At 43.5% G+C, this 25,661-nt stretch overlaps 1 protein-coding gene and 1 long non-coding RNA gene across 4 annotated transcripts; both read right to left on the bottom strand.

Moving 5' to 3' along the window:
* Positions 1-13,118: 13,118 nt before the first annotated feature.
* Positions 13,119-18,415, bottom strand: LOC113608857 (uncharacterized). Of its 2 annotated transcripts, none has more exons than XR_003428439.1 (2): positions 16,526-18,415; positions 13,119-14,048 (listed from the first exon to the last, which is right to left on the bottom strand). It is a non-coding gene; the product is annotated as an uncharacterized LOC113608857 (long non-coding RNA). The 2 variants fall into 2 exon arrangements; XR_003428438.1 differs by lacking the exon at positions 16,526-18,415 and adding an exon at positions 14,612-14,653.
* An 823-nt stretch (positions 18,416-19,238) lies between these two features.
* On the bottom strand, positions 19,239-22,619 carry TNFSF14 (TNF superfamily member 14). Of its 2 annotated transcripts, XM_027085816.1 has the most exons (4): positions 22,299-22,619; positions 20,763-20,799; positions 20,476-20,517; positions 19,239-19,849 (listed from the first exon to the last, which is right to left on the bottom strand). In XM_027085816.1, exons 1-4 carry the CDS (start codon positions 22,515-22,517, stop codon positions 19,422-19,424), a joined length of 726 nt encoding a protein of 241 aa, XP_026941617.1. In that variant the 5' UTR covers positions 22,518-22,619; the 3' UTR covers positions 19,239-19,421. The 2 variants fall into 2 exon arrangements, with proteins under 2 accessions (XP_026941617.1, XP_026941618.1); XM_027085817.1 differs by lacking the exon at positions 20,476-20,517 and having other exon boundaries at positions 22,299-22,616.
* Positions 22,620-25,661: the final 3,042 nt, after the last annotated feature.

The raw sequence follows: 25,661 nt of genomic DNA, 5'->3' as shown, positions 1-25,661 counted from the left end.
TCCAGATCAGCCTGTCCTTTATTTATTCATCCAAGTAAAACCAACCAGCTCTAAGACATACTGTCTTTCTTTTTCCTCAATAACATGTAATTTCATTCCTCTTACCTTCTTTATTGAAAACACACTGTACACTGAGATGCTTATTATTTCTATTAGCTTTAATTACATGTTTAAATTAGAATTCTCAACTCTTAAAAACCTTAATTTCTAGTGAAAACTAAGAAGTAAGCAATTATGAACTGTCTTTTTTTTTTTTTTTTTTTTGCGGTACGCGAGCCTCTCATTGTTGTGGCCTCTCCCGTTGCGGAGCACAGGCTCCGGACGCGCAGGCTCAGTGGCCATGGCTCACGGGCCCAGCCGCTCCGCGGCATGTGGGGTCTTCCCGGACCGGGGCACGAACCCGTGTCCCCTGCATCGGCAGGCGGACTCTCAACCACTGTGCCACCAGGGAAGCCCTATGAACTGTCTTTTACATCAGCATTCTGTAAATTGATGAACATAAATATCAGTGATAATTTCTAAAAACATTTGTTTTCTTACAGAGAACATCTCAGTGTGGCACCAGACATTTTCATTAATAGTCCTAAATGCCTTTAGTTTCTCTATTTAGTAATTGATATCTCAGTATCTTTTTTTTGAAATTATCTATCTATTTAATAAGCTTCCATCACTTCAATTAGCACAACTCTAGAACTTTAAGTTACCAAATATCTGGAAAGATCATTTTAAGTAGACATTTCTAAAATATATTTTTAAAGAGTTTACCCAAAAGCTCTCATCTCATTTACATTTAAAGTCTCATCATATCAAGCTATTTTCCTTGTAACAAATATTATAAGGTCTTATTTGACTTCTATTAAACCTAGGTATAATACAGTATTAGACTTAATGTTGATGACTAAAGACATGTCCATATTAATTAGATCAACAAACTTTAATACCAGGTATCAACTAAATGTTTAATATTTCCCAGTTCATGTGAACCTGAAAGTCATTTTGGCTGGTTTCTTTTATATTTAATTTGTAAGTGCTTACTTTTAAACTAAATAGACCTCTTTATAAATTTAACTTTGATAATACTTTCCAGAGGCAGAGATATCTCATATGTATAATGTATAGACAGACATATAATATAAATGGGCAAAACTAGAGGTCTCACGGCTTCACTTAAAAAAAACTTAGTTATGAATCAGGTATTACAACATGAACTTACTAGTTTACAAAAGCAGTTGGAATACATTAAAGTTGCTTGCTCAGATGACTAAAGCTTTACTATTTGTAAAGTTTTGCTGAAGAAGCATTCCCAGCGGTTGGAATTTTAAAACTGTCACTTTGTCTCTTTTTTTTTTCTTCGTTTCAAGTCTTGCCTGATTTAGCTAATTAGGCTCAGTCCCAGGTCCTTGTGGCCTATATTTACATTTCTGGTTTGTAGAGATTTGCAAGAGAAAGACAGTTGCCTTCAGTTCCCCAAAGAACACATCTGTCACCTGAAGGATACTAAAAGATTGATTTGTCCAACTATGTATCAGTGAGAAGATTTCTAACTAAACTGAAATTTATGAGTTCTATGTTCTAGAACTTTAGAGTTTAATTTATCATGACTTCAAAAGCTTGTATAAGGCATTAGCAAAGACCTTCATTCTGAGTTTGCAAGTTAAACCCAGAGCAAAACAACTATTTTTATTTTTATTAGCTCTTGAATGTTAGTTTCCAGTTTTTATTTATTTGTATGGCTCAGGTAACCCTATTGGTTTTCTTTAGTATGTTCAATTAATATTTCCTGAGGCACCGATTTATATGCCATGCAGGGGAAGCATTCCCCAGTGAAACATGCCTACCCCACAATATAATTAAACAGAAGAGATGTAACCACCTTATATAAAGCCCATTTAAATATACCAATTTTATACACTTTCATCTCAATTCTGTCAACTTGTATACCTTTTAACTTTGGTTTTCATTAGGATCTAGGTGGGCTCAGAGAGAGAGTTGAGCCCTCATGGTAGTTTGAATCACTTATGTGAAGCATTTCTTCCCGGCTTCCTTTGGCCAATCCTCTTGCTTTGCCTGGTTCTGAGTCCGAATTTGGTTTATCTCAGGGTCCTCCCATGTGTGTGTGCACATCTCTTAGCCAAGATGGATTCTACCGAAGAGGCCTATGGGTAGGTTGACATCACCTACTATGGGGTGACGCCCCCTCCCTTTTTGACCTTCAAGGAGCCTTTCTGTACATGTGTAGTGGGAGAGGTCTCCTTGACTTTGGGAATGAGGAATATGTGGCCTTTTATCTCTTATCTGGGCAGGGCTCAGCCTCCTCTCTCCTGCTATTGTGGAGTATCTGTCCGTAGGGGAGAAATTTTTCAGCCTGGGGCCCATCTATCTCCTGCCTCACATTTATCTATTTTTATATAAAAGACTCTGGGATCCCCAGAGGGGCATTGAGCCAGGGAACTCAGACCCTTTGGTCTAAGTCTTGCTCCAAATAATTGCTGGTCAGGTATCTCAGAGTAAATTTTTTTCTAGCTCCTTAGATATATTTTTCAACACTGGGGTAAATGGAACAGAATTGTTTGGCTTTTAATGCTGGGGACCAGTAGGGGTCCCTTTTGGCCCATTTAACCTAAGGTAGTGTAGTAATATCAAAACCTTGTGTTTTAATCACATAAATGTCCATTTTATTGATCCCATTTTAAATAATCATCTAAAGATTTCTTTATTCATTTGAGGTAATTCCTTTTAAATTTTTTACCTTGTTGGAAATAGTATCTAGACTTTCTTTACAGGATTTTTCCTGTTAACATTAATTATTCTACTGCTTTTATTAGCATCTGAAAGACACATTGAGGGGAAGCCAAGATCACAAATGAAGCTTCCCAAGCCAGGTTTTCTTTGTTTTAAACTAAAGAAGTTTTTAGGTTAATCTTTAGATATATTTCTTTCCACCTTTAATTTGATTTTTGTTTTTATAGGTACCAATAAAACAGCTGTTTATAATAAAGAGTGCTCTAGATTTACCAATTTGTTAGTTTCTCCAATTTTAAAACGATCCATCATTTGGCCATGAATAAAATATATATATTATAGTAATTCAGAGGTATTTTTATTTTTATTTTTTTGCGGTACGCGGGCCTCTCACTGTTGTGGCCTCTCCCGTTGCGGAGCACAGGCTCTGGACGCGCAGGCTCAGCGGCCATGGCTCACGGGCCCAGCTGCTCCGTGGCATGTGGGATCTTCCCGGACCGGGGCACGAACCCGTGTCCCCTGCATCGGCAGGCGGACTCTCAACCACTGCGCCGCCAGGGAAGCCCAGTAATTCAAACCAATAAGATGCAAGAGGCTTCTCCATAAGAGAGTGGGGGAGGATGTCACCTAGGTAAAACCCGGAGAGTTTAGTCTCAAATATAGCATGGCAGAGGTCAAGTTTTCAAAACACGTACATACACATTTACACACAGATAATGTCCTAGGGAAGATCAGGTAGAACATTTACATCTCAAAGACACAGGAAGAGAAATGCATGTGCCCCCTAGAAGGCCTCTGTTTAAAGTCAGAAATCTGAAAAGATATTTTTACCGAGCCAGATTTTTAAACTTAATTTAACTTAATTGCAGACTCAATAAAAGAGCCCCCTCATTTTTAGGGCAAGATTTCCTTATTTTCCAATTAAGTAAGTACTTTTGTGGCTGGGGTATTATTGGAGGCTGGCAATCTATTGTTCCTTTTTCTTTTGTTTTCAAAGCTTTATTTCCCATTCCGAGGTCAGTTTGTCGAAATAAAATTGTTAGTGAGGATCGTGAGGTGGGCCAATGTGCTACGTGAGAGCTTAACTCCTTTAAGTTTTGCCCCAGAGTTGTTTCAGCCCCCTCTAACGTGTCTTGGGTTCTCCCAGTGGCCCATAAGACTACCACGTGTGCTCAGGTTGAGGCATGGCCAGTTCTTATTCACATCCCTGCTTGAGCAGCTGGTTAATTAAGTGAGTGGGTTTCCCTGTAGGGGAAGCTGCACGGCACGAGGTCTTGCCTTCACCACTCCTGCAAGTTTCTCAGTCACCTGAGAAGGCCATTGCCGGCCAGGAGGAGAGTCCCTTCTTTGGAGCTCAGAAGTTCTCATACGATTTCATTTCTTTATTTCGACAAACTCTTTTTTCTTTTTTAACATCTTTGTTGGAGTATAATTTCTTTACAATGGTGTGTTAGTTTCTGCTTTATAACAAAGTGAATCAGTTATACATATACATATGTTCCCATATCTCTTCCCTCTTACATCTCCCTCCCTTCCACCCTCCCTAACCCACCCCTCTAGGTGGCCACAAAGCACTGAGCTGATCTCCCTGTGCTATGTGGCTGCTTCCCACTGGCTATCTCTTTTACATTTGGTAGTGTGTATATGTCCATGCCACTCTCTCACTTTGTCACAGCTTACCCTTCCCCCTCCCCACATCCTCAAGTCCATTCTCTAGTAGGTCTGTGTCTTTATTCCCATCTTACCCCTAAGTTCTTCATGACCTTTTTTTTTTCTCTTAGATTCCATATGACAAACTCTTTTAAGGTAGCCAATTCAAGGAAAAATTATAGGCTGGTCTTCCCCCTAATAACTCAGTCCTACCTTAGTGTTTAACTGAGAAAAGTCTTCCTGAGGCAGGAGATAGATGGGCCCCAGGCTGAATAGTTTCTCCCCTGTGGACAGAAACTCCATAATAGCAGAAACTCCATAAAAGCAGGATGATGGAGGAGGCTGGGCCCTGCCCATATAAGAGACAAGATATCACATATTCCTCATTCTCAAAGTCAAGGAGACCTCCCTGACTACACATGTGCAGAAAGGCTCCCTGAAGATTAAAAAGGAAGGGGGAGCCATCCCATAGTACGTGATGTCTACTACCCGTAGGTCTCTTTGTTAAAATCCATATTGGCTAAAAGATGTGTGCTCACACAGGGGAGGACCCTGAGATATTCCAAATATGGACTCTGAACCAGGCAAATCGAAATGATTGGCCAAGGGAACCCAGAAGAAATGTCCCATAAAAGTGATTCAAACTCCCACGAGGGTGCGACTCTCTCTCTCTGAGCCCACCCATGTGTCTATCCACACATCTTGTACTCTTTTTCCTCCTAATAAACACTTTACTTGCTTCACTACTTTCCGTCTCTATGTGGAAATTCATTCCTACACAGCTGATGGGCCAGGGCCTTGTCACTGGCCACTTGTCCCTGGTGGTCTAGTTAGGTTTATAATTGTTATATCTTCTTGCTGCATTGAAACTCTACCAATATATAATATCCTTCTTTGTGCCTTGTAATTTTTTAAAATTTAAAGCCTATTTTGTCTGACAATAATATAGCCTCCTAGCTCTCCTCTGGTACTATTTAGATGAAATATCTTTTTCCATCCTTTTACTTTCGACCTCTGTGTGTCTTTGTAGCTAAAGTCTTCTGTGGACAGATGAACCATGTTTTTTGTATCCAATATCCCAACCTCTGCCTTTTCAGAAAGTTTAATTCATTTACTTTTAAAGCAATTACAGTAAGTCCCCTACATTTGAATGAGTTCCGAGAGCCTGTTCTTAAGTCCAATTTGTTCATAAGTCCAACAAACTTAGCCTAGGTACCCAACTCACAAAATCGGCTACATAGTACTGTACTGTAATAAGTTTATAATACTTTTTACACAAATAATACATAACAAACAAACACAAAAAATAAGGAAAACATTTTTAATCTTACAGTACAGTACCTTGAAAAGTACAGTAGCACAGTACAATAGCTGGCAGAGAGGGACAGGCATCAGGTGAACAGGCAAGAAGAGTTACTGGCTGGAGGAGAGACAGGAGGTGGGACATGGTAGAGCTGAAAGATCGTCAGCAGTAGGAGACGGAGGGCAAGCTGCAATTTCACTCAAGCCTGACGATGACGGAATGCACGTTCGCGTCTTCTAAAGTTTGCAACTTGAAGGTTCTCATGTAGGGGACTTACTGTATCGATATGGAAGGACTTCCTTCTGCAGTTTGGCTATTTTCTGTATATGTTTTGTTCCTCATTTCCTCCATTACTGCCTTTTTTTGGTACTTAATGGACTTTTTGTAGTGTACCATTTTGGTTGCCCTTCTTTTTCCTCTTTCATTTCTCTTCAAAAATTATTCTCTTAGTCGTTGTCTTGGGGATTACAACCCAACCCCTTAGCAACCTTATGACAACTTAGTTTTAATAATACTAACATATTTTCAATAGTATACAAACACTTTGCTCCTATACATCCCTGTCCCTCCCCCCTTTTTTTGTTAATATGGAAAGATGTATATTATTATTAAGTGAAAGCAATATACAAAATTACATTTTTGTATAAAATATATATATACACCTGTATATATTTTAAAACATAATGGATGCTAATACACCCAAACGGTAACAGTGGATAGATATCTCTGAGTGATTTTTACCATTTTTTTCTTATTCTGGATTTCCTTTTCTAAATTTTCGACAATGAACCTGCATTTCTTTTGTGAAAAATATAGTAATATATCTTATAAGTTTTACATTATTTTATACTGTTATTAAAGTATAATAAATAAAAACTGTAATAAAAGAAAGGGCGATTTTACTGGCTGTCCCTGTCCCTCTTTCCAACCTTATCTCTCGTCTCAATTCTTGATGACTCCCAATAAACATGGGCTCAGCATTGCTACTATTCATTTCAGTATTTGCAAGCATTTACTAGCTTCAGAGAACCATACTAGGTAAAGCGATGTAAAGATTAACAATTACGTTCCCCAGTTTGTTTGCGCGCACACCAGAATTTGAGGTGCGTGGAAACAGGGAGTTCTTTACTTCCCTCTTTCATTTATTTTTTTCTCTTTTAATTCATCCATTCATTCCTAGCTTGGGGTCGTTTATTTACTTGACATACGCATGCGCACTCCTGGGGGATTTCCCTCTTTGTCCGTCGGCCCCACCTCCTGAAGCCAACCATCTGGCAGGTCCAGCCCCTGATTGGTGGCCGCAGACAGGGCCTCACCGTCCATCGACGTTGGCAGGAAAGTGACCACGGGGCAAAAGAATATACTGTGGTCATGGATTAGAAGACAATATTGTGAAAACATTAATTCTACATCAACATCTATTGATCTATAGAGTCAGTGCAATCCCAATCAATATCTTAGTAGTGTGTGTGTGTGTGTGTGTGTGCGCGTGTGCGTGTGTGTTGGTGGGAATACAGAATGGTGCAGCCCCTATGGAAAACAGTATGGAAACTCCTCAAATAGAACTACCTTACCGTCTAGCAATCCTACTTCTGGATATAAACTCAAAATAGTTGGAGTCAGGATCTCAAAGAGATACCTGCACTTTTATGTTCATTGAAGTGTTATTTACAATAGCAAAGGTATAGAAACAACCTAAGTGATCACCAATGAATAAATGGACAAAGGAAATATGACATATACATACAAAAGAATATTTTTCAGCCTTAAGAAAGAAGGAAATTCTGCCATTTGCTACAACATGGATGAACTTGGATGTCCTCATGGTACTTGAAATAAGCCAGACACAAAAGGATATTGTATGATTCCACTCATATGAGGGACTTGCAGTCAAACTTACAGAGAAAGGATATAGAATGGTGGGTGCCAGGGGCTCGAGGAGGGGGAATGGGGACTTACTGTTTAACAGGTACAGAGTTTCAGTTATGGAAGATGAATAAGTCCTAAGATCTACTATACAGCATAATGCATATAGTTAAAAATACTGTATTGTACGCTTCAAAAATTTTGAAGTGGGCAGATCTTATGTTAAATGTTCTTATCACAAAAAAATAGAAAAGAAGCTTTTAGAGGTGATGTTTAAGTTTATAGCATTGTTGATGGTGATGGTTTTAAGGGTGTTTATCTTCAAGCTCATAGAGATATGTACATTAAATATGTACAGCTTTTTTGTATGTCAATCATATCTCAATTAAAAAGTAAATGTAAGTTGTTTATGTTTTTTTAAAACTTTTAATTTTATATTGGAATATAGTTGATTAACAATGTTGTGTTAGTTTCTGGTGTACAGCAAAATGATTCAGTTATACATATATGTGCATCTATTCTTTTTCAAATTCCTTTCTGAATTAGGTTGTTACAGAATACTGAGCAGAGTTCCCTGTGCTATACAGTAGGTCCTTGTTGGTTATTCATTCTAAGTATAGCAGTGAGTACATGTCAATCCCAAACTCCCAGTCTATCCCTCCCTCCCACCCTCCCCCTGGTAACCATAAGTTCCTTCTCCAAGTCTGTGAGTCTGTTTCTGTTTTGTAAATAAATTCATTTGTATCACTTTTTTTTAGATTCTGCATATAAGCGATATCATATGATATTTGTCTTTCTCTGTCTGACTTACTTCACTCAGTATGACAATCTCTAGGTCCATCCATGTTGCTGCAGATGGCATTATTTCATTCTTTTTAATGGCTGAGTGATATTCCATTGTATATGTACCCCATCTTCTTTATCCATTCTTCTGTTGATGGACATTTGTTTAATTTTTAACGACTTTTTAAAAAGTTTAAACAACTTTTTTAAAAAGTGAATTTACAATCCTTGGTTACTCTTTGCTTCTCTGTGATACTTGAGTTGGCTTTTGTTCCTTTTGATTAGTAATTTTCATTTTTTAAATAGTATAAAAAGATTTTTTTATCCTAAAATGTTTTTGGATATCAAAAACATTTGATAAAGACATCAAACAGATGTCTTTATGTGAGATGATGCCTGATTTTGCACATTTTACACGTAAAAAAAAAAAAAGTTTACCAAAAATCTCACTTTAACCGCTGTGTGGAGAATGGCCTGTAGGGGGTGAAAGTGGATACAGGCAGACCATCTCGGAGGCTTTTGGAGATGAAAAAGACTGAATAACGCTAGATTTGGATAGATTACATTTATAAATGAAAGTATCTAAAGAAGCTAACACAACATTGTAAATCAACTGTACTCCAACACAAAATTATTTAAAAATTAAAAAAAATAAAACGTCTAATGAAATGTCCAAAATAGGAATAGGATGTGTAATTTCTGAACTGAGTGTAAGAAAAAATTGGAATGAGAAAAATCCCAAACAAGGCAAGGAAGGAGAGAAAAAAATATCTGAAAGCATGTAATAAATCCAGACATATTAGTAATTGCAATTCATGTAGATGGTCTAAGTCAGCACTAGTCCATACAGTGGCCACAAGCCATATATCACAATGGAACGTTTGAAATGTGGGTGGTCTGAATTGAGGTGTGTTGTTAGTGTGAAATGTACCCCAGAACTTGGAGACCTGGAATTAAAAAAAGGTAAGATATTACTAACTTTATATTGATTCCTTTTGAGGCAATAATATTTTGGTTGTGTTGTTAAAATAAAACATATTATTAAAGTGAATTTCACCATTTTGTTCACCTTTGGCTGCTAGAAAAATTTAAATGACAGAGATGGCTCACATTACATTGCTATTGGACAGCATCAGTGCCATACTCGAAGTAAAAGACAAATATTGTCAGACTGGATAAGAAAACTTAAAATCCAGTAACATGTTGTTTGCATTTAAACTTAAAAGGTATAATAAGTTGCCAGTTAAAGGATGTAAACAGCCAGAAATAAAGTTGATTTAACCCTGTAATTATTGGACAACATAGACTTTAATGTAGGAAGCCTTACTAGATATAACTAGCTCTCTGTCCTGAAGATATAACAACTCTAAATGTGTACGTGCTTAATAACATAGTCTCACAATAAATAAAGCAAGATCGACGGAACTCCTCAAACATGTGGATGATACGAATTGAGATGTGCTATTGATGTAAAAATGCTCTGCAGAATTTGAAGACCTGAAATGGGGGTGGGGGAAGGATCTAAATTACGTTACATTAGGTAACTACACCACTAAAGTGGGAGATTTTTAAAGCATCTCTCTTAGCAATCCATAGCTCAAGCAGACAAAAAATAAGGATATACCAGACAAGGCGAAAACTAATTTGAAAAGACACATGCACCCCTATGTTCATAGCAGCACTATTTACAGTAGCCAAGACATGGAAGCAACCTAAATGTCCATCAGCAGAGGAATGGATAAAGAAGATGTGGTACATATATACAATGGAAAGTTACTCAGCCATAAAAAGGAATGAAATTATCCCATTTGCAGCAATATGGATGGACCTAGAGATTATCATACTAAGTGAAAAATCAGACAAAGACAAATATCACTTATATGTGGAATCTAAAAAAATGATAAAATGAACTTATTTACAGCACAGAAATAGACTCACAGACATAGAAAACATAGTTACCAAAGGGGAAAGGGGAGGGAGGGATAAATTAGGAGTTTGGGATTAACAGATACACACCACTATATATAAAATAGATAAACAACAAGGACCTACTGTATAGCACAGGGAACTATATTCAATATCTTGCAATAACTTATAATGGAAAAGAATCTGAAAAAGAATATATATATACATACATGTATGTATGTATAACTGAATCACTGCTGTACACCTGAAACATTGTAAATAAACTGTACTTCAATTTTTAAAAAGTAAGGATATAGATTTGAACAATACAGGAACAACCTTGATCTCGTGGCCACATGTATGAAACATGCACAGAGCCCCCGAAAAATACACAACAAATATTTGGGGAGCTGGTTGGAATGTAAAATGGTGCAGCCACAACAGAACAACAGTATGGTGATTCCTCAAAAAATTAAAAAGGCCAAGATTTAGTTTTTTTGAAAAGAAGAAAAACGATAAACTTCTGGTGACATTGATCAAGGAAAAACAAAGAAAAAGTGAAAATTAGAAATATTATCGGGACTTCCCTGGTGGTCCAGGGGGTAAGACTCCATGCTCCCAGTGCAGGGGGCCCCGGGTTCGATCCCTGGTTGGGGAACTAGATCCCGCATGCATGCCGCAACTAAGATGTCCGCATGCCGCAATTAAAAATCTTGCGTGCTGCAGCTAACACCTGGCACAGCCAAAACACACACATAAATAAATAAATAAATCGTTTGAAAAGCTGGGGAAAGTAAAAAACATAATATTAAAAAAAAGAAGTATTACTGATAAGAAAGGGGACATAATTACAGAGGCTGCAGAGGTTGAAGAAACATTAAAAAGACATGGAGAATGATTTTATTCACCAATATGGCATCCATTCACCCATGATTGGGAAAATGTAGATAAAATACCCACATTTCTAGAAAAATATAACTTCAAGAACTCGGAATCAAGGAAAAACACAAAGTCTAAAGAGCTTAAAACTCATTAAAGAAATTGAAGAATAACTTTAAAATCTTTCCATACACACACTCACACACAAACCTTCCCCACAAGTAAGGCACCGGATCCAGATGTTTTTACACGAGAGTTCGACTAAATATCTGTGTAGCTAATAATGCTAACAGCACACAAACTAGTTCAGAATACAGACACACACACACACACACACACACACACACATACACACACACACACACACACACACACAGAGTTTCTTTTATGAGGCCAGAATTGCCTTAATACCAAACCCTGACAAGGATAGTATGAGTCAGAAAAACCACAGACTATCTCCCTTCTAAACACAGATGCAAAAATCCTCTATAAAATACCACTCAATTGACTCCAGTAATGTATTAAAAAGATATCATGACCAAATTGGATTTATTCCAGGAATAAAAGTTTGGATTAATGTTAGAACACTGATGAACATAATTCACCACATTGTCAGTCTAAAGGGGAAAAACCATGTGATACTTTAAGAGAGGTAGAGAAAACATTTAATAAAATTCGACATTTATTCATGATTTAAAAAATCTCTTAGCAAATTAGGAATAGAGGGGACCTTCCTTAATCTGATAAAGGCCACCTAAAAAACCCTACAGCAGATTCATCATTAATGATAAACCATTAAAAGCATTCACTTAAAGATCAGAATCTAGACAAGGACGTCCATTTTAGGGACTTTTTTTTCAGTGATGACTGCAAACATCTATTACATTGTATATACCGGCAACAAATGTTAGAAAATATCATTTAAAAAAGAGATGACGTTGATTACAGCAGCAAAAATGTAAAGCACCTAGAAATAAACCTAAAAATGGTACAAAATATTTATGGAGAATGTTATGAATCATTATTCAGAAACATTAAAGAAGACCTAAATAAAAGGAGAGTTATACCATGTTCGTTAACTGGATGAGTCAGTGTTATAAAGATATCTGTACTCTCCAGTTTGATCTACAGATTCGAGGCAGTTCCAGTAAAAATCTCAACTGGGTTTTCCATGGAACTTGACAGAGTAAAGGACCATACATAACCAAGATAATCCTGAAGATGTAGAATAAGAAGGGCTTTGTCCTCCCAGATAGCAGGACTTATTGTATTCATTATATTAGTGAAAGCAGTGTTGGTACAGTATTGGTACTAGTCTTGGTACAGGCACATCGGCCAAAGGAGTAGACTTTATCATCTGCCTGGCTTCCTTTTGGGACATAAAAGATGCTCTCAGAGGACTTTCTTGCTATCAGGATAATGTACCCGTGACAACATATTGCTTCCTCTAAGCTATATCTAAATCTGGCATATATATTAGCCCTGGTTTTTTTTGTGTGTTTTTTTGCCTTAGTTCCACAGATTTTACTCTAAGATTGGGGTACATCCTACAATGGATGCCTACATGATATGAATTAGTGGGTTTTTTTTTTTTTGCCAAAATAGGCTGTTACTAAGGTTAGAGTTTGATTTAGAATCTATGTGTGTATCCATTCATTCAACATCCATTTATTCATTCTTTGTTTGTACATCCATTGGTCCATCCATCCAATCCACCCACCCATCTATCCACCGCCCATCCACACATCTATCCACCCATCCATCCATCCATCCATTCATCCATCCACCCACCCACCCATACTTTCACTCATTTACCCATTCATTCATCCATCCCCTTACTTATCTATCCACCCATCGAAACACCCATCTATTTATCCATCTATTTGTCTCCCTGTCTGTCTGCCTGCCTATCTATCTGTATGGTTATAGAAAAGGGCTTGCACAGTCTATTAGTTACCTACTGATGCATAACAAGTCACCCCAAACTTAGTGGTGTAAAACAAGTGTTTAATTTGCTCATAATTCTGTGAGTTGGCCCGGCAGGGCTTGGGGAGGATGTTAGTTTCAGCCCTATGGATTGGGGCAGCTTATCTGAGGCTGGTGGAACTATACGGATTGCCTCTCACATCATTTCATCCTCCAGGGCTCTCCATCCACCCATCCTCTCTCACCGGATAGCTGTACTTCTTCACATGGCCACTCGGGGCTCCGAGAAGACAAACGTTGGAAGCTACTTGGCCTCCTGAGGACTAGAGTCTAGAATTCCTGGAATTTCCGTAACATTCTGTTGGTCAAGGTCAGTCACAGTCAGTTTATTCAACCGCAATCATCTGAGAACCTATTGTGTTCTGGTTATGAGATGGAAAAAACAAGACACATTCCCTGACCGCAAGGAGCTTGTCTTATGCTTCCTGCACTTTCTGTAGAGACTCAAAACGCACTCACACGTGAAGCAGGTCTGAGGTCTCCATCCTTTGTGGGTGACTCTTCTCCCTGCCCATAACAGGTAGACTTTTTCTAGACCCCCTTAATCAGAATGGACTACTTTTCCAAGCTTCAGGTTCTGGGCAGGGGCCCCAGTTCCCTTTCCTTGGTGTCCTATAGATCTGAGCCACATCGCTGACCCTAAGGGTTACCACATTCCCATTTCTTTGTCCCCTAGAGTCTACTTTTGGGACCAATCCCCCCCCCCCCCCCCCTCCCTTGACCCACAGCCTCTCCCCCCCCGCCCCATTGTCACTCTGGCTTTAATTTCTCTCTTCCAAAAGCATCTAGGGATGTTTCTTTCTTCAAGTTCATCTATATGTTGTAGTATTTTATTATACTTTATTCAGCATGTCTATGAGTTTGTAGTAGGAGCAGGGTCTGTCTGTGTCAGCTGAGGCCGCTCTCAAAAGATTGTATTTCCTCAAAACAGGCTCTGCAAGGGAGATTTGCATGGTGGAGGTTAATTGCCAAGAGCTGTCAGGTTCAGCGCGTGTGAGGGTGTGAGGGCAGCAGGACGCGGCAGAGGGAAGTGCTGGGCTCTGACAGCAGGGGCTTCAGTGGGTCTCACGGGGAGCTCTGAAGCCAGGGTGGCTCTTCAGAATTATCCCTACGTATCCCCCCCCAATTCTGGCCAAACCCTAAACCTCTCCATTACTTTATGCTTTTGGAGATCAATGCCAGGTGGAGATTCTTAGGTTATTCCTGCTTTCCACCATCTCTTTTGTGAAGAAATGAACATACAAAGCCAACTTCTGCCCAAATGGGGAAAGGGATGGGAGAAATAAATAATGATAATGTCAACAACGATGGCCAATGTTTACTGAGCACCTAGTATGTGCCAGGAACTGCTCTATTAAGCACTTGGCATATCTTAACTATGCCTAGGTAGTGGGGTGGGGCAGGAGGGTGGTTAGGGTGATATATTAGTTCACTGGAGCTGCCATAACAAAGGACCACAGACTGAGTGACTTAAACAACAGAAATTTGTTTTCTCACAATTCTGGAGGCTGGAAATCCAAGATCAAAGGGTTGCAGGGTTGGTTCCTTCGGAAGCCTCTCTCCTTGGTTTGTATAGATGGCCACCTTCTCCCTGTGTCCTCACATGGTCTTCCCTCTGTGTGCATCTGTGTCCTAATCTCTTCTTATAAGGATGCCAGTCATACTGGATTAGGGCCCACTTGAATCACCTTAATTTTCTCTCTTAAGGTGTTATCTCCAAATATAGTCACATTTTGAGATACTGGGTGTTAGAGCTTCAACATACGAATTCTGGGGAAGACACAGTTCAACAGCCATGACAGGGCAGGCAGTTCCTGTGCTCTGCTTTTTGGAAAAAAACAACCTTGGAAACATGGAAGATTCCCCCAGAGAAGTTCTAGGGGGACTGAAAACTAGAAGAGGCTTGAGTACTGCTCTCTGTTGCAGAGAGGCTGCAGGTCCCCAAAAAGGAAATGACTCAGTGGTGTCTCTGGGCAGCTGAAGCCACAGAGAGCCTCAAAGAGTTTCCTGTACCTAAACCTGGCTTAAAAGTCAACTTCACGAACAAGCTTCAGGAGTGGCAGAGAAAGTACCACTTCTGATAGGTCACAAGGAGGAAAATAGAGCGGAGGCGGATCAGAAGAGACGGGGCACCAGTGTGCATGTGTAGCTAGAGAATTAGACAGATCCCTCCCTCATCCTTAATGCCTTGGCATTTCCTAAGCTCCCTGGAATTTCGGCAGTCTTGGAACAGGAGCATGTGGGGAGCTATGGTTCCCAACTGACTAATATCAAGGTCTCAGCATGCCAGTGCAAAAGGATCTTTGCATAAATTAAGTTGCGTTATGAATAAAAGGAAGCTGAATTATTTTTCACTCCTTGTGAGCTGAGATTCATGTTTGCTACACACATGTCTTAGTTTGGGCTCCCACAGAGGCAGAGCCTGAGAAAAGGGCTTGGGGACAAATCTTTCCTCCAGAAGGAATGCGGCCCCCTGATACCTTGATCTGAGTCCCATGAGACTCAATTCTGACTTCTGACTTCCAGAACTGTAAGATAACAAATTAGTATTGTATTCAGCACCAATAGGAAACTAATACAACTAGGAACTCTCATTTTTCTTGAAACTCATGGTCATCTAGGCTGTCATATATTTTCCCACCTTTGATAGAAAAATGACTTAACCTCTCTGTGCTTAGATTTCCCCATTCATAAAATGGGTATTATAACAGTACCTGCCCCCACCATTGAGAATTCAATGAGTTACTGTGAATTAATGCACTTAGCACAGTGCCTGTCATGCAGTGGGTACATTAGAAGTATGACCTATAATTAAAGATCATTATTATTTTAAGAAAAACAATCATGCAAACATGATGAAGAAAGGCAACTGACATTCAGCCTTCAAGTGGGAAACCACAGGGAGGGGTGGAGACTGTTGTGAGCTGGTGAGCTCATGCCCTGTCCAAAGGGGACAATCGCTACCCAGCCTGAGTTGTAGTAACCTCCAACTTGCCATGAAATCTGGATTTGTCCACGTGGAAAGTTTTGTAATGTTTAAACACTGGCTATGAATTCCCATTTGAAAAACACTCTCAGTGACTTAGACGTGGTCTATGGATGTAAGGTCACCTTATGTAATAACTGAAAAGAACCTGACATTTAAATGTGCACGTGATTACAACTATGCTCACAAAAAAATATCTGCTAAGGACTAAAGAGGCCAAGGATGGATCCCGAAATCACCCAGCTGGGAAATGGCAGAGCAGAGATTTAAACCCAGGTGGTCTGGCTCTGGTGTAAGACCCATTCTGTTTCTCCGAGATGATGCATCTCAGTGTTTGTATGCAGTGAGATGTAGCAGGGAAGGGCATCGTGTCATCATAGGAAATTAAGAGACAATGTAATCACCATTATTTTGCCTTCTATTACCTCTGGATCCTGGCAAGAGATGGACAGAAGCAGGAGAGTTTCCTGCCCCTGGGCTGGGAAGGAGTCTGAGGATAGCAGACTTTGGGTCTTGAGAGAGTTGGTGGGGCGGGAGGGTGAAATCTGAAAAGACACCAGAGGTGAAAGCGGAAATCAAGTAGATAGACTTCTAAGAAGTTGTAAAGTAGGTCACTGGCTTGGGCTGGGGCCTTGCTGCTCCTGCACTTTATCTGAAATCAAGGCCCCTCCCAGGAATGATCTTCAGAGGCTAAACTTAGAGGTTCCATCCCCAGGCAGACGCTGGTGACAGCTGGTGGCTTCGATAAGTTCCCCACGCCTTGGTCTCCTCATTAAAGCCACAGAAACAGAAAGACCATGATGAGAGTAAAGGAAACTCCAGCATGGGTGGGGTCTGGGCATCTGGGGCTGTCTCATCTCCCACCAGCCCAACACAGGCAGAGAGGCACGAAGCTGTGTGCCTTTGGTGCAGGCAGAGTGGGGGACGCATCCCTGCCTCAGTCTCTGCATCTGGAACATGGGGGCGACAACAGCTCCTGCCCAGGGATCTAGATAAAGGTGTGACTTGCACGAGATGCCTGGCGTAGGCGACGTGCCTGACAAATGCTCTCCTTAACATTTGTAAATCACTTAGGGCACTCACACACGTATGGCTCTCTTACTGTGTACCAGGCACCATACCAAATGGCTTTTTCCTCATCAGATTTAATCTTTACAATAAACCTAGGAGGTAAGGACTCTTGTTACCTAAGAGGTACTGAGAAGTGATGGGATTTGCTCCAGGTCACGCTGCCAGGAAGTGGTAGAGTAGACTTGGAACCCAGGACCATCTGATCACCAAGCCCCCTTCACCCCTGTACCAGGCAACGATGTCAACAACAATGTCGACAATAACAAGAATGATTCATTCGCCTCTGAGGTCTGAGTCTTCATCCTAGGCTCCAGGGAAGTCTTACTTCCTGGGTCCATGCTCATTTGCATAAACCATTTGATTTGTATGCATATCATTATCTGCCCCGCCCCACACTCTTTCATGCCCCCAGTTACTCCAAGCTTCCGCCTGGCTGGGTAGACTGCCAATCTGTGCTGGAGGTCTGCAGTTAGGGTACTTGGAAGTGTGTAGCCCCTGCTTTCTCAGGAATTGTCGATTTGAGGCTAAGGCAGACCTGGGCATCAGGTCTCTGGTTTCCCTGCTAAGCTTCCTGCATGGAGTTGAGCCAGCTGGGTTCGTATTTCTCAGCTGTAAAAGTGACCTTTGTGGGTCATCCCATCTATCCCTATGCCTTCATGAGCCGTCCTTCCCCTATGAACTAGACAGATCCAGTGCAAAGTTCACCATTTATTTCCAAGACCAGTGGTCAAGGGGACCAGGGCTACAGACTAAGTCTGGTCCTCACCTCAGTATGTATATGTCTTGGCTAGGAGGAACTTGAGGCTGTGTGTGTATTTGTGTGTGTGCCGTTGTGATGCTCTGTGTGTAATGGGTGTGACTGTGAGACAGCCTATGGAAGTCTGATGTGAGAAGCGTTGTATCCTGTGTGTCACACGTGGTGTGACTGTATGGCCTGTGTGGGTGACTGAGGCTCTGATGATGACTTGTGTGTGACTGTGTCCTATGTGGTTGTAATGCAGTGTTTGTGATTGAGGGCTTGTGATGCTATGACTTGTGTGAGGTTGTATGAGAATCTGATGCTTTGTGTGTATGTGTCTGTGGTTGTGAAGGAGTGACTGAACTTGTGGGGCTGTGATTCTCTGTGATGCTGTAGCTGTGATGGTAGCTTCTTTCTTTTCTCCCTTTCTTTCTTTCTTCCTTTCTTTCTTTCCTTTTTTCTTTCTTTCTTTCTTCCTTCCTCCCTTCCTTCCTTCCTTCCTTCCTTCCTTCCTTCCTTCCTTCCTTCCTTTCTTTCTTCCTTCCTTCCTTCCTTCCTTCCTTCCTTTCTTTCTTTCTTTCCTTCCTTCCTTCCTTCCTCCCTCCCTCCCTACTTCTCTTCCTCCCTCCTTCCGTCCCTTCCTTCTCTCACTCTCTCTTTCTTTGTGTTTTTTTCTGCAAACATTTCCCAAGTGGCTCTGTGCCAGGCTCTGGCTTGAGTGCTGAAACAGTTTTGCTGTCCTGATGGAATGTGAGCTCTTAGCAGTGCTGGGATACAGCCAACTGGTTGATGATTTATATGGGAGACAGAGACCAGCCACAGTGGGAATATTTACACCAGGGAAATCGACAGATACTACAAAGTCTCTCCCCTCCCAGAAAACCTGGTTGTCAAACATCTACCAGCACATCCCTATGCCTGCATCTCTGAGTGTAACTTCATGGCCAGGCTGCGGTGTGGCCACAGGCCCGTAGGTGGGACTTGGGTAGGTGACTAAGACCATGGGTGGGGCAGGGCGGGGCTCTCCACTGGTGGGTGAGTCCTGGTGATAAATCTGCCCTCCCCCACTCTGCCCACACTTGTGAGAATGGAGAGGGTGATAAGACGTTTCCTGTTCTCAGTCAACTCCCCGGACCCCCAGGTCCCACTTAGTTCTGAATCAGAAGTATAAATACCCACCCCTCACCCCTTTTCCCTGAATATCAGGCAGATCAGCTTTACCCCTGCTTGGGGCTAACAGACCCCCAAGTCTCCAGGTCTGTGTCTTCAGTGTTGTCCATGGCAGGGTCTGCAGTCTCCTCTGGTTCTTCAGAGGTGCCTGCTGGGTCTTTCACCTTGTGGGATAACTGGGTTCTTGGTCCCGGTGGTCCCCAATTAGCTCTCCATCTGTCGAGTTTGGGGTTCTTCTGGGCACACTCCAAAATCTCTGCTTGCTGGTTTTCCTGTCTCCCGAGGCACCCTCTGAGGTCTCTGTCTGTCGGACTCCGTTCAGTCTACCCTGGCTACTTCCTTCACACCATGAACGCCCCGAAGTAGGACCGCGTACCATCGCGGACTCGCACCAGGCTCTCATCAGGCACGCGCACCACCACCTCCTCTCCGGCATCCAGGTGGACCACTCCGCCCAGGAAGCTGCTGTCCCACCAGACCCGGGGGCTGCTTGCTCGCCCACAGGGTGACCGCCGGCTGACCAGCAGCTCCAGCTCCTCGGGGTAGCGGGCCGTGCGCTTGTAGAGGCCGTGGGTGATGGGCAGGCCGCCGGTCAGCCTCTGGGGGCAGCCCACGCCGCCCAGCTGCACCTTGGAGTAGATGTAATAGTAGCCGGCCTGGGCGATGACCAGGGCACCGTCCCGGTAGGTGAGGCCCCTCAGGAAGGCCAGGCCCAGTTTCGTCTCCCACAGCAGCGGGCCCCCACTGCCTGTCAGGCTGGAGTTGGCCCCTGCGGAGGGAGACAGAGGGGGAGCTGGTAGGCACGGGTCCCACGCTTGCTGTGTGACCCCAGGCCAGTCGCCACCCCTCTCTGAGTGCCACCCCCTCTGTGCTAGGCTGTTCCAGAGCTTTAGATATATGAACTCACTTTATCCTCACTTTACAGGTGGGGAAACGGAGGCCCAGGAGGTGACAAAATAACGTGCTTATCACACATCTTAACTCGTTTCATCCCCTTCTTGCAGGCGGGGAAACTGAGGCACAGAGCCATTGATGTGCCCAAACTGTCAGAAGTTGTAAGTGGCAGAACACATCCTGGCCCAGTAGGCTGATAACCTCCGAGTTCTTCAGTCTCCCTCTCTGTAAAATGGAGCTCTGAATAGTATCGGCTAAGGATTTAATGAATTAATAGGTGGAAAGGACGTCATGGTGCGTGCCACAGAGTAAGCACTGGTACGAGGGTTTATTCAATAAATAAAATTAGGAAATTCACAGACCTAGGCAGTGCCTGTGCTCTGGGCAGCTCTGTGAATAATTAATGAATGAAGGAATACGCTGCCATGTTGGGGTGTCTGTCTGGTCTCCCCAGGACACGCTGAACCCCTAGCCCCTGCCAGGACTTGGGGGCCCCCTCACCTGTGAGGTGTGCTGTCGGGTTGGCCCGCTGGGGCCTCCGATCTGGGGAGAGAGGGTTAGAAGTCAGAGGGGTAAGGGCCAGCCTCCAGAGGGGTCATTCAGTCCACCTCCTGGTGTCAACCCCACCCTTTCCGGAATGACCCAAACTTCTGCTTCTCCAGCTTGGGGGACGGGCATCTGTGGGGCTTAGGCCAGTTGTGCAAATCACATTGGGCAATGGGCTGAAGGGGTGGGGGCAGCGTGGGAACCATTCCATCCCTTCTCCTGGGACCAGGACCCTGACTCACCTTGCACCAGCTGATCCCAGGATCCTGCACCTCTGTCCTAAAAGTGCAGAGCAGCCCATGGTGAGGATCTGCGGGGCCCATGCCCTGGCATCACTCAGACCCGTGGCTGAGAGACACATGCAGACCACGGGCACAGACATCACCCTCAGACATATCCAAGGCCATGTGCACACCCCACCTCACACCCCGCCGCCCAGCGGGCTCTTAACCATCCAGTTCCTCAGTTTTCCCCTCTGTGAATGGACACATGAAAAGCGCCTGCTTCAGATTCAGCGAATTCTCATGTGAAAAGCATATTATAGTGCCCGGCAGAGAGCAGGTACTATAAGGGTTTAGTAAAAAAGTGCTGTCAAAGACACATGGCCACGTGGATGGCTGGACACTTGGACATAAATGCTAACGTGTGGATATGGACACATGGGCACAGACCTGGACACTTGTGTGACACACTGACAAGTCACACGTGGATGCAGGTACGTGGGTTGCGTGGTTTATGGAGCCACGTGGGTCTGGGCACACGGAGACGCAGAAACAAAGACACATGATGTCAACACATGGGCTGTAGACAGGTGAGCACATGGCCGTGTGGGTACATGGGTGCAGGACAGCAGCACAGTTCCCGCCATGAGGAGAAAGGACCTTGAAGCAAAAAGGCTGAGACCACATGGGCGTGGCTTGGGACACACAGACCCACAGGTGTGGCAGACAGACCGACGGAGACATCCAAGGCCAATGGGAAATGGATGCAGAGAGATTTTCACAGACTCGGACGCAGTGGATTAGTGACAGTCCCAAAAATGGTGATCTGGTTACGGCTGATGACAGCTAGCCATGTCAGGGACTTCCCCTGCGGTCCGGTGGTTAAGACTCTGCGCTTCCAGTGCAGGGTGTGCGGGTTCCATCCCTGGTCTTGGAACTAAGATCCCGCGTGCTGCGCGGCACGGCCAAAAAATTAAAAATAAAGATAAAAGTGGCTAAATGGAAGAGTCCGATAAATATTAAAAAATAATAATAACCAGCCATGTCAGAATGTCGATTTCAGGGGTTACAGACAACACAACTGTGTTATAAACGTTAAACTTCTTAAAGGCTTAGATTTTGTTAGTTCCCACCACTAGAAGAAATGATATTTATGTGATACCAGAGAGGCATTAGCTAACACTACAATAGCAACCCTATTGCAATATTTATGTAACAAATTAATATGTTGTACGCTTAAACTTACACGATGTCCTATGTCAATTATATCTCAATTAAAAAAAAAATGTCTGTTCCCATTGGTTGAATGCTTGCTGGGCGTGTGTGGGCGTGTGTGTGGGCCAGCTGGGCACCACACACACAATGTCCTATTTTATTCCCTAGGAAGATGCTTATTATCACGCCCATTTTACAGATGAGGAAACTGAGGTTCCGAGAGGTGAATTAACTTGCCTTGGGCTGCTCTCAGTCTGTCCTCCATTCTGCACATACACACACACACAGATGCTCAGTGACACTGGCTTCAAGCCCCCCCACCCCCACCCCAGCACCACTTACCTGCAGGGGGGCGGCCATCACCTCCAGGCGCCAGTGTAGCTGCAGCAGGAACCAGCCCTGGACAGCCATTCCGGTCGTCAACAGCAGCAGCAGGAGGCCCAGGCCCAGCCGGGCTGCACTGCAGGGCTGTCTCCTGCGTCTGTGCCCCAGCCTTGTGAAAGGGATGTCCGTCTGTCCATCCACCATGAACACCGAGGGCCTCACCACTGTCTCCTCCATGCCTGAGCGGACGAGGCCCCAAGACGCCCGGGGCTGGGCTGGCACGGCTGGGTCCTGCGGGCTGGGAGGAAACCACGATTGCCCAACACTCCTGGGCTTTTCACGCTGTTGACAGGCGCCTGTGGGTCCCGGGGCTGCCCCTCCCCCTTCCCCACTCATCCTCCTCTTCTTCCTGTCCCCCCACCCCTGGCCCGGCCCCATCTCTCTCTCACTCAGAGTCTCTCCAGAAGCATCTGAAGATGTGACTCAGGTGGGGATGGGAGAGGGAAAGCCCCAGTTTTCCCTTCTGGCCATGTCATTCACATGGTTGTCAAATACTGACTGAGCACCTCCTGCGTGCCAGGCACTGTTCTAGGTTTGGGGGCACAGCCATGAACAAGGGAGACAAAAGTCCTTGGTCTTATGGAGCTCCCATTCTAGCGGGCTGAGAAAAACTAATAAGAAACCCCAAAGAGAAAACACTATTTAGTGTTTGAGATGGTGATAAGAGCAGTGGAAAATATGAGTGGTTTGTGTGTGTGCGCATGCGTGGATGTGTATATGCGTGTGTGTGAGTGTGTGCATGTGTGTCTGTGTGTATGCATGTGTGTGCTGTGTATGCACGCATGCATGCGTGTTCATGCATGGATGTGCAGGTGCAGGTGCGTGCTTGAGTGTGCTTGCATGTCTGCATGAACACGTGTGTGCATGCATGCAGGTTTTAATTGAAATTCACAGTCAGAGGGTAGAACCACTGTCTACTCAGCTAACTAAACTCAAGGCCTGGGAGTTATCCTGGACCCCTGCTTCCGTCCTGTCACGACATCCTACCCTCAGCAGGCCCTGTTGATTCAACCTCTAAACCAGATCTCAAATGCACCCACCTGTTTCCATTTCCACTGCGACCACCCTAAGTGCTATGAACTGGATGTTTACGTGCCCTCCAAATTGATGTTGGTACCCTAACCCCCAATGGGATGGTATTTGGAGGTGGAGCCTTTAGGAGGTGCTAGGGCATGAGGGTGGAGCCCTCCTGAATAGGATTAGTGTCCTTATAAGATGAGATATAAGATACATGCTCTCTTTCCCTCTCTGCCATGTGAGGATACAGAGAGGAGGAGGCCAGATACAAGCCACAAGAGGGCCAGGAGAAGGGCTCTCACTGGAACTCAACCACTTAGGCACCCTGATCTCAGACTTCCATCCTCTAGAACTGTGAGAAGTAAATATCTGTTGTTTAAGACACTCACTCTAGGGTATCTTGTTATAGCAGCCCGGATGCACTAAGACACTCAATTCTTCTGGGTGTATACCTAGGGTTGGAACTGCTGGCATCATGTCTTGCTTGGACACTTGCAGTAGCTTCCCAAATGGATGTACTACTCTACCTCTTGCCACCTTATAATTCATTCTCTACCCTGGAGCTGGCATGGCCTCGCTTATTTCCTTATTTATTTATTTGAGGTAAATTCACACCACAGAAAACAAACCATTTTAAAGCGAGCAACTCAGTGTCATTTAGTACATTTACAATGTTGTGCAACACTACCTACTTCCAAAGCATTTCCAAAGTAAACCTTATAACCATGAAGCAGTCGCTCCCCAGCTCTCCCACCCACAGACCCTGGCAACCACGAGTCTGCTGTCCTGCTCTATGGATTTACCTGTGTTGAACATTTCAAAAAAAATGGAAATATACACTACGTGGTCTTCTGCGTCTGGCTTCTTTCACAGAGGATGTTTTCAAGGTTCATCCACATCGTAGTGAGTGTCAGTGCTTCACTCCTCTTTAAGGCTGAGTAATATTCCAGTGTACGACGAACCACATTTTGCTTATCCATTCCCCCGTTAATGGACATTTAAGTCATTTCCACCTTTTGGTTATTCTGAAAAGTGCTGCTACAAGCATGTGTGTGCATGTATTTGTCTGGGTTCCAGCTCTCTATTCTTTTGGGTGTGTACCTAGGATTGGAACTGCTGGCATCAGCTTTTAAACACGTAAGTCAGGTCTCACCTCTTCCATGTTTAAAATCTTCCAATGACCTTCCATTGAGCTTGTGGGGGTTAGCAAATTATGGCTCATGGGCTGAATCAGGCCAGGCTCATGTTTCTGTACAGCCACGGGAGCTGCTCTTGGGGGCTGGCACTTTAGTGAGTGGTAGGGTCTCAGATGGGGCATCCTCCTCTGGCCCCTCTTCCCCATTTTGCTTCCAGTGCCGGCATCCTTGGCCAGCAGCCAGCGCTCACCCCTGTCCACCCTTTGTAGCTGGTCACACTGGCTGCCACCTACAGGTTGGCATGTCCTCTGTCATCGACTGCTGGGTGTTGAGTGGATGCATCTCATTCCGGGAGTTGGTGACTCAGCATGTTGTCTCCACTCTGGCCAGCTAATCCACATGAGACAGCTGGAATTTGGGAGAGAGAGGTTGCCTGGGATCTGGTTGTCACCGGAGCAGAGAGAAACTGGCCTCAGTGGTCATCCCACACCCTCTCTAACCACCTGGATCTCCAAGTCTCGGGCCCATCATTCTTCATCCAGGGAATGTTTCCAGTAGCAGAGCACAAATCACATCCTCCACCCTGGGTGGCCCATCCCAAGCTAATGGGGCCTATGGCAGGCTGGAATCTTCCTCTCATTTTATAAGTACCTTTAGAATATCCTCTATTTTATCTCTCGGTCCTGAAAGGCTAAAATATTTACTATACGGCCCTTTATAGAAGAAGGGCTGTTTGCTGACGTAAGAATAGACATTAAGAGGAATTCCCTGGCAGCCCAGTGGTTAGGACTCTGCGCTTTCACTGCCGAGGGCACGGGCTCAATCCCTGGTCAGGGAGCTAAGATTCTGCAAGCCAAGTTGTGGGGCAAAAGAAAAATTGTAAGCCAACTATACTTCAATAAAATAATTTAAAAAAAGAGAATAGACACTGAGTGGTCTTTATTATCTTGAAGCCCTTGCCCCCGGGCATCTGGGGCTTTTTGTACTTGCTGTTCCCTCTGCGTGGAGCAGTCTTTTCCAGATCCCCCATGACTGGCTCCTCCCTGTCATCTATGTCCTGACTCAAGAACCCCCTCCTCACAGAAGCCTTCCCTGACCACCCATATTAGGCAGGGTTAGTCAGATAAATAGAACCAATAATGTACCTCTATATCTAATACCTATCATC

The sequence above is a fragment of the Aethalodelphis obliquidens genome, unplaced genomic scaffold (assembly GCF_003676395.1).
Source record: "Aethalodelphis obliquidens isolate GAN/ISIS:26980383/991018 unplaced genomic scaffold, ASM367639v1 scaffold53, whole genome shotgun sequence".
NCBI classification, from domain to species: domain Eukaryota; kingdom Metazoa; phylum Chordata; class Mammalia; order Artiodactyla; family Delphinidae; genus Aethalodelphis; species Aethalodelphis obliquidens.
This window is presented reverse-complemented; position numbering and strand designations above follow the sequence as displayed.

What these genes read in the sequence shown, in the direction of transcription:
- TNFSF14 (XM_027085816.1), bottom strand. Translation starts at nt 22,517, where the DNA reads ATGGAGGAGACAGTGGTGAGGCCCTCGGTGTTCATGGTGGATGGACAG. An exon ending in TGATGGCCGCCCCCCTGCAG is followed by an intron (nt 20,800 to 22,298) that starts GTAAGTGGTGCT and finishes CTGCACTTTTAG; the next exon opens with GACAGAGGTGCAGGATCCTG. An exon ending in CTGGGATCAGCTGGTGCAAG is followed by an intron (nt 20,518 to 20,762) that starts GTGAGTCAGGGT and finishes CTCTCTCCCCAG; the next exon opens with ATCGGAGGCCCCAGCGGGCC.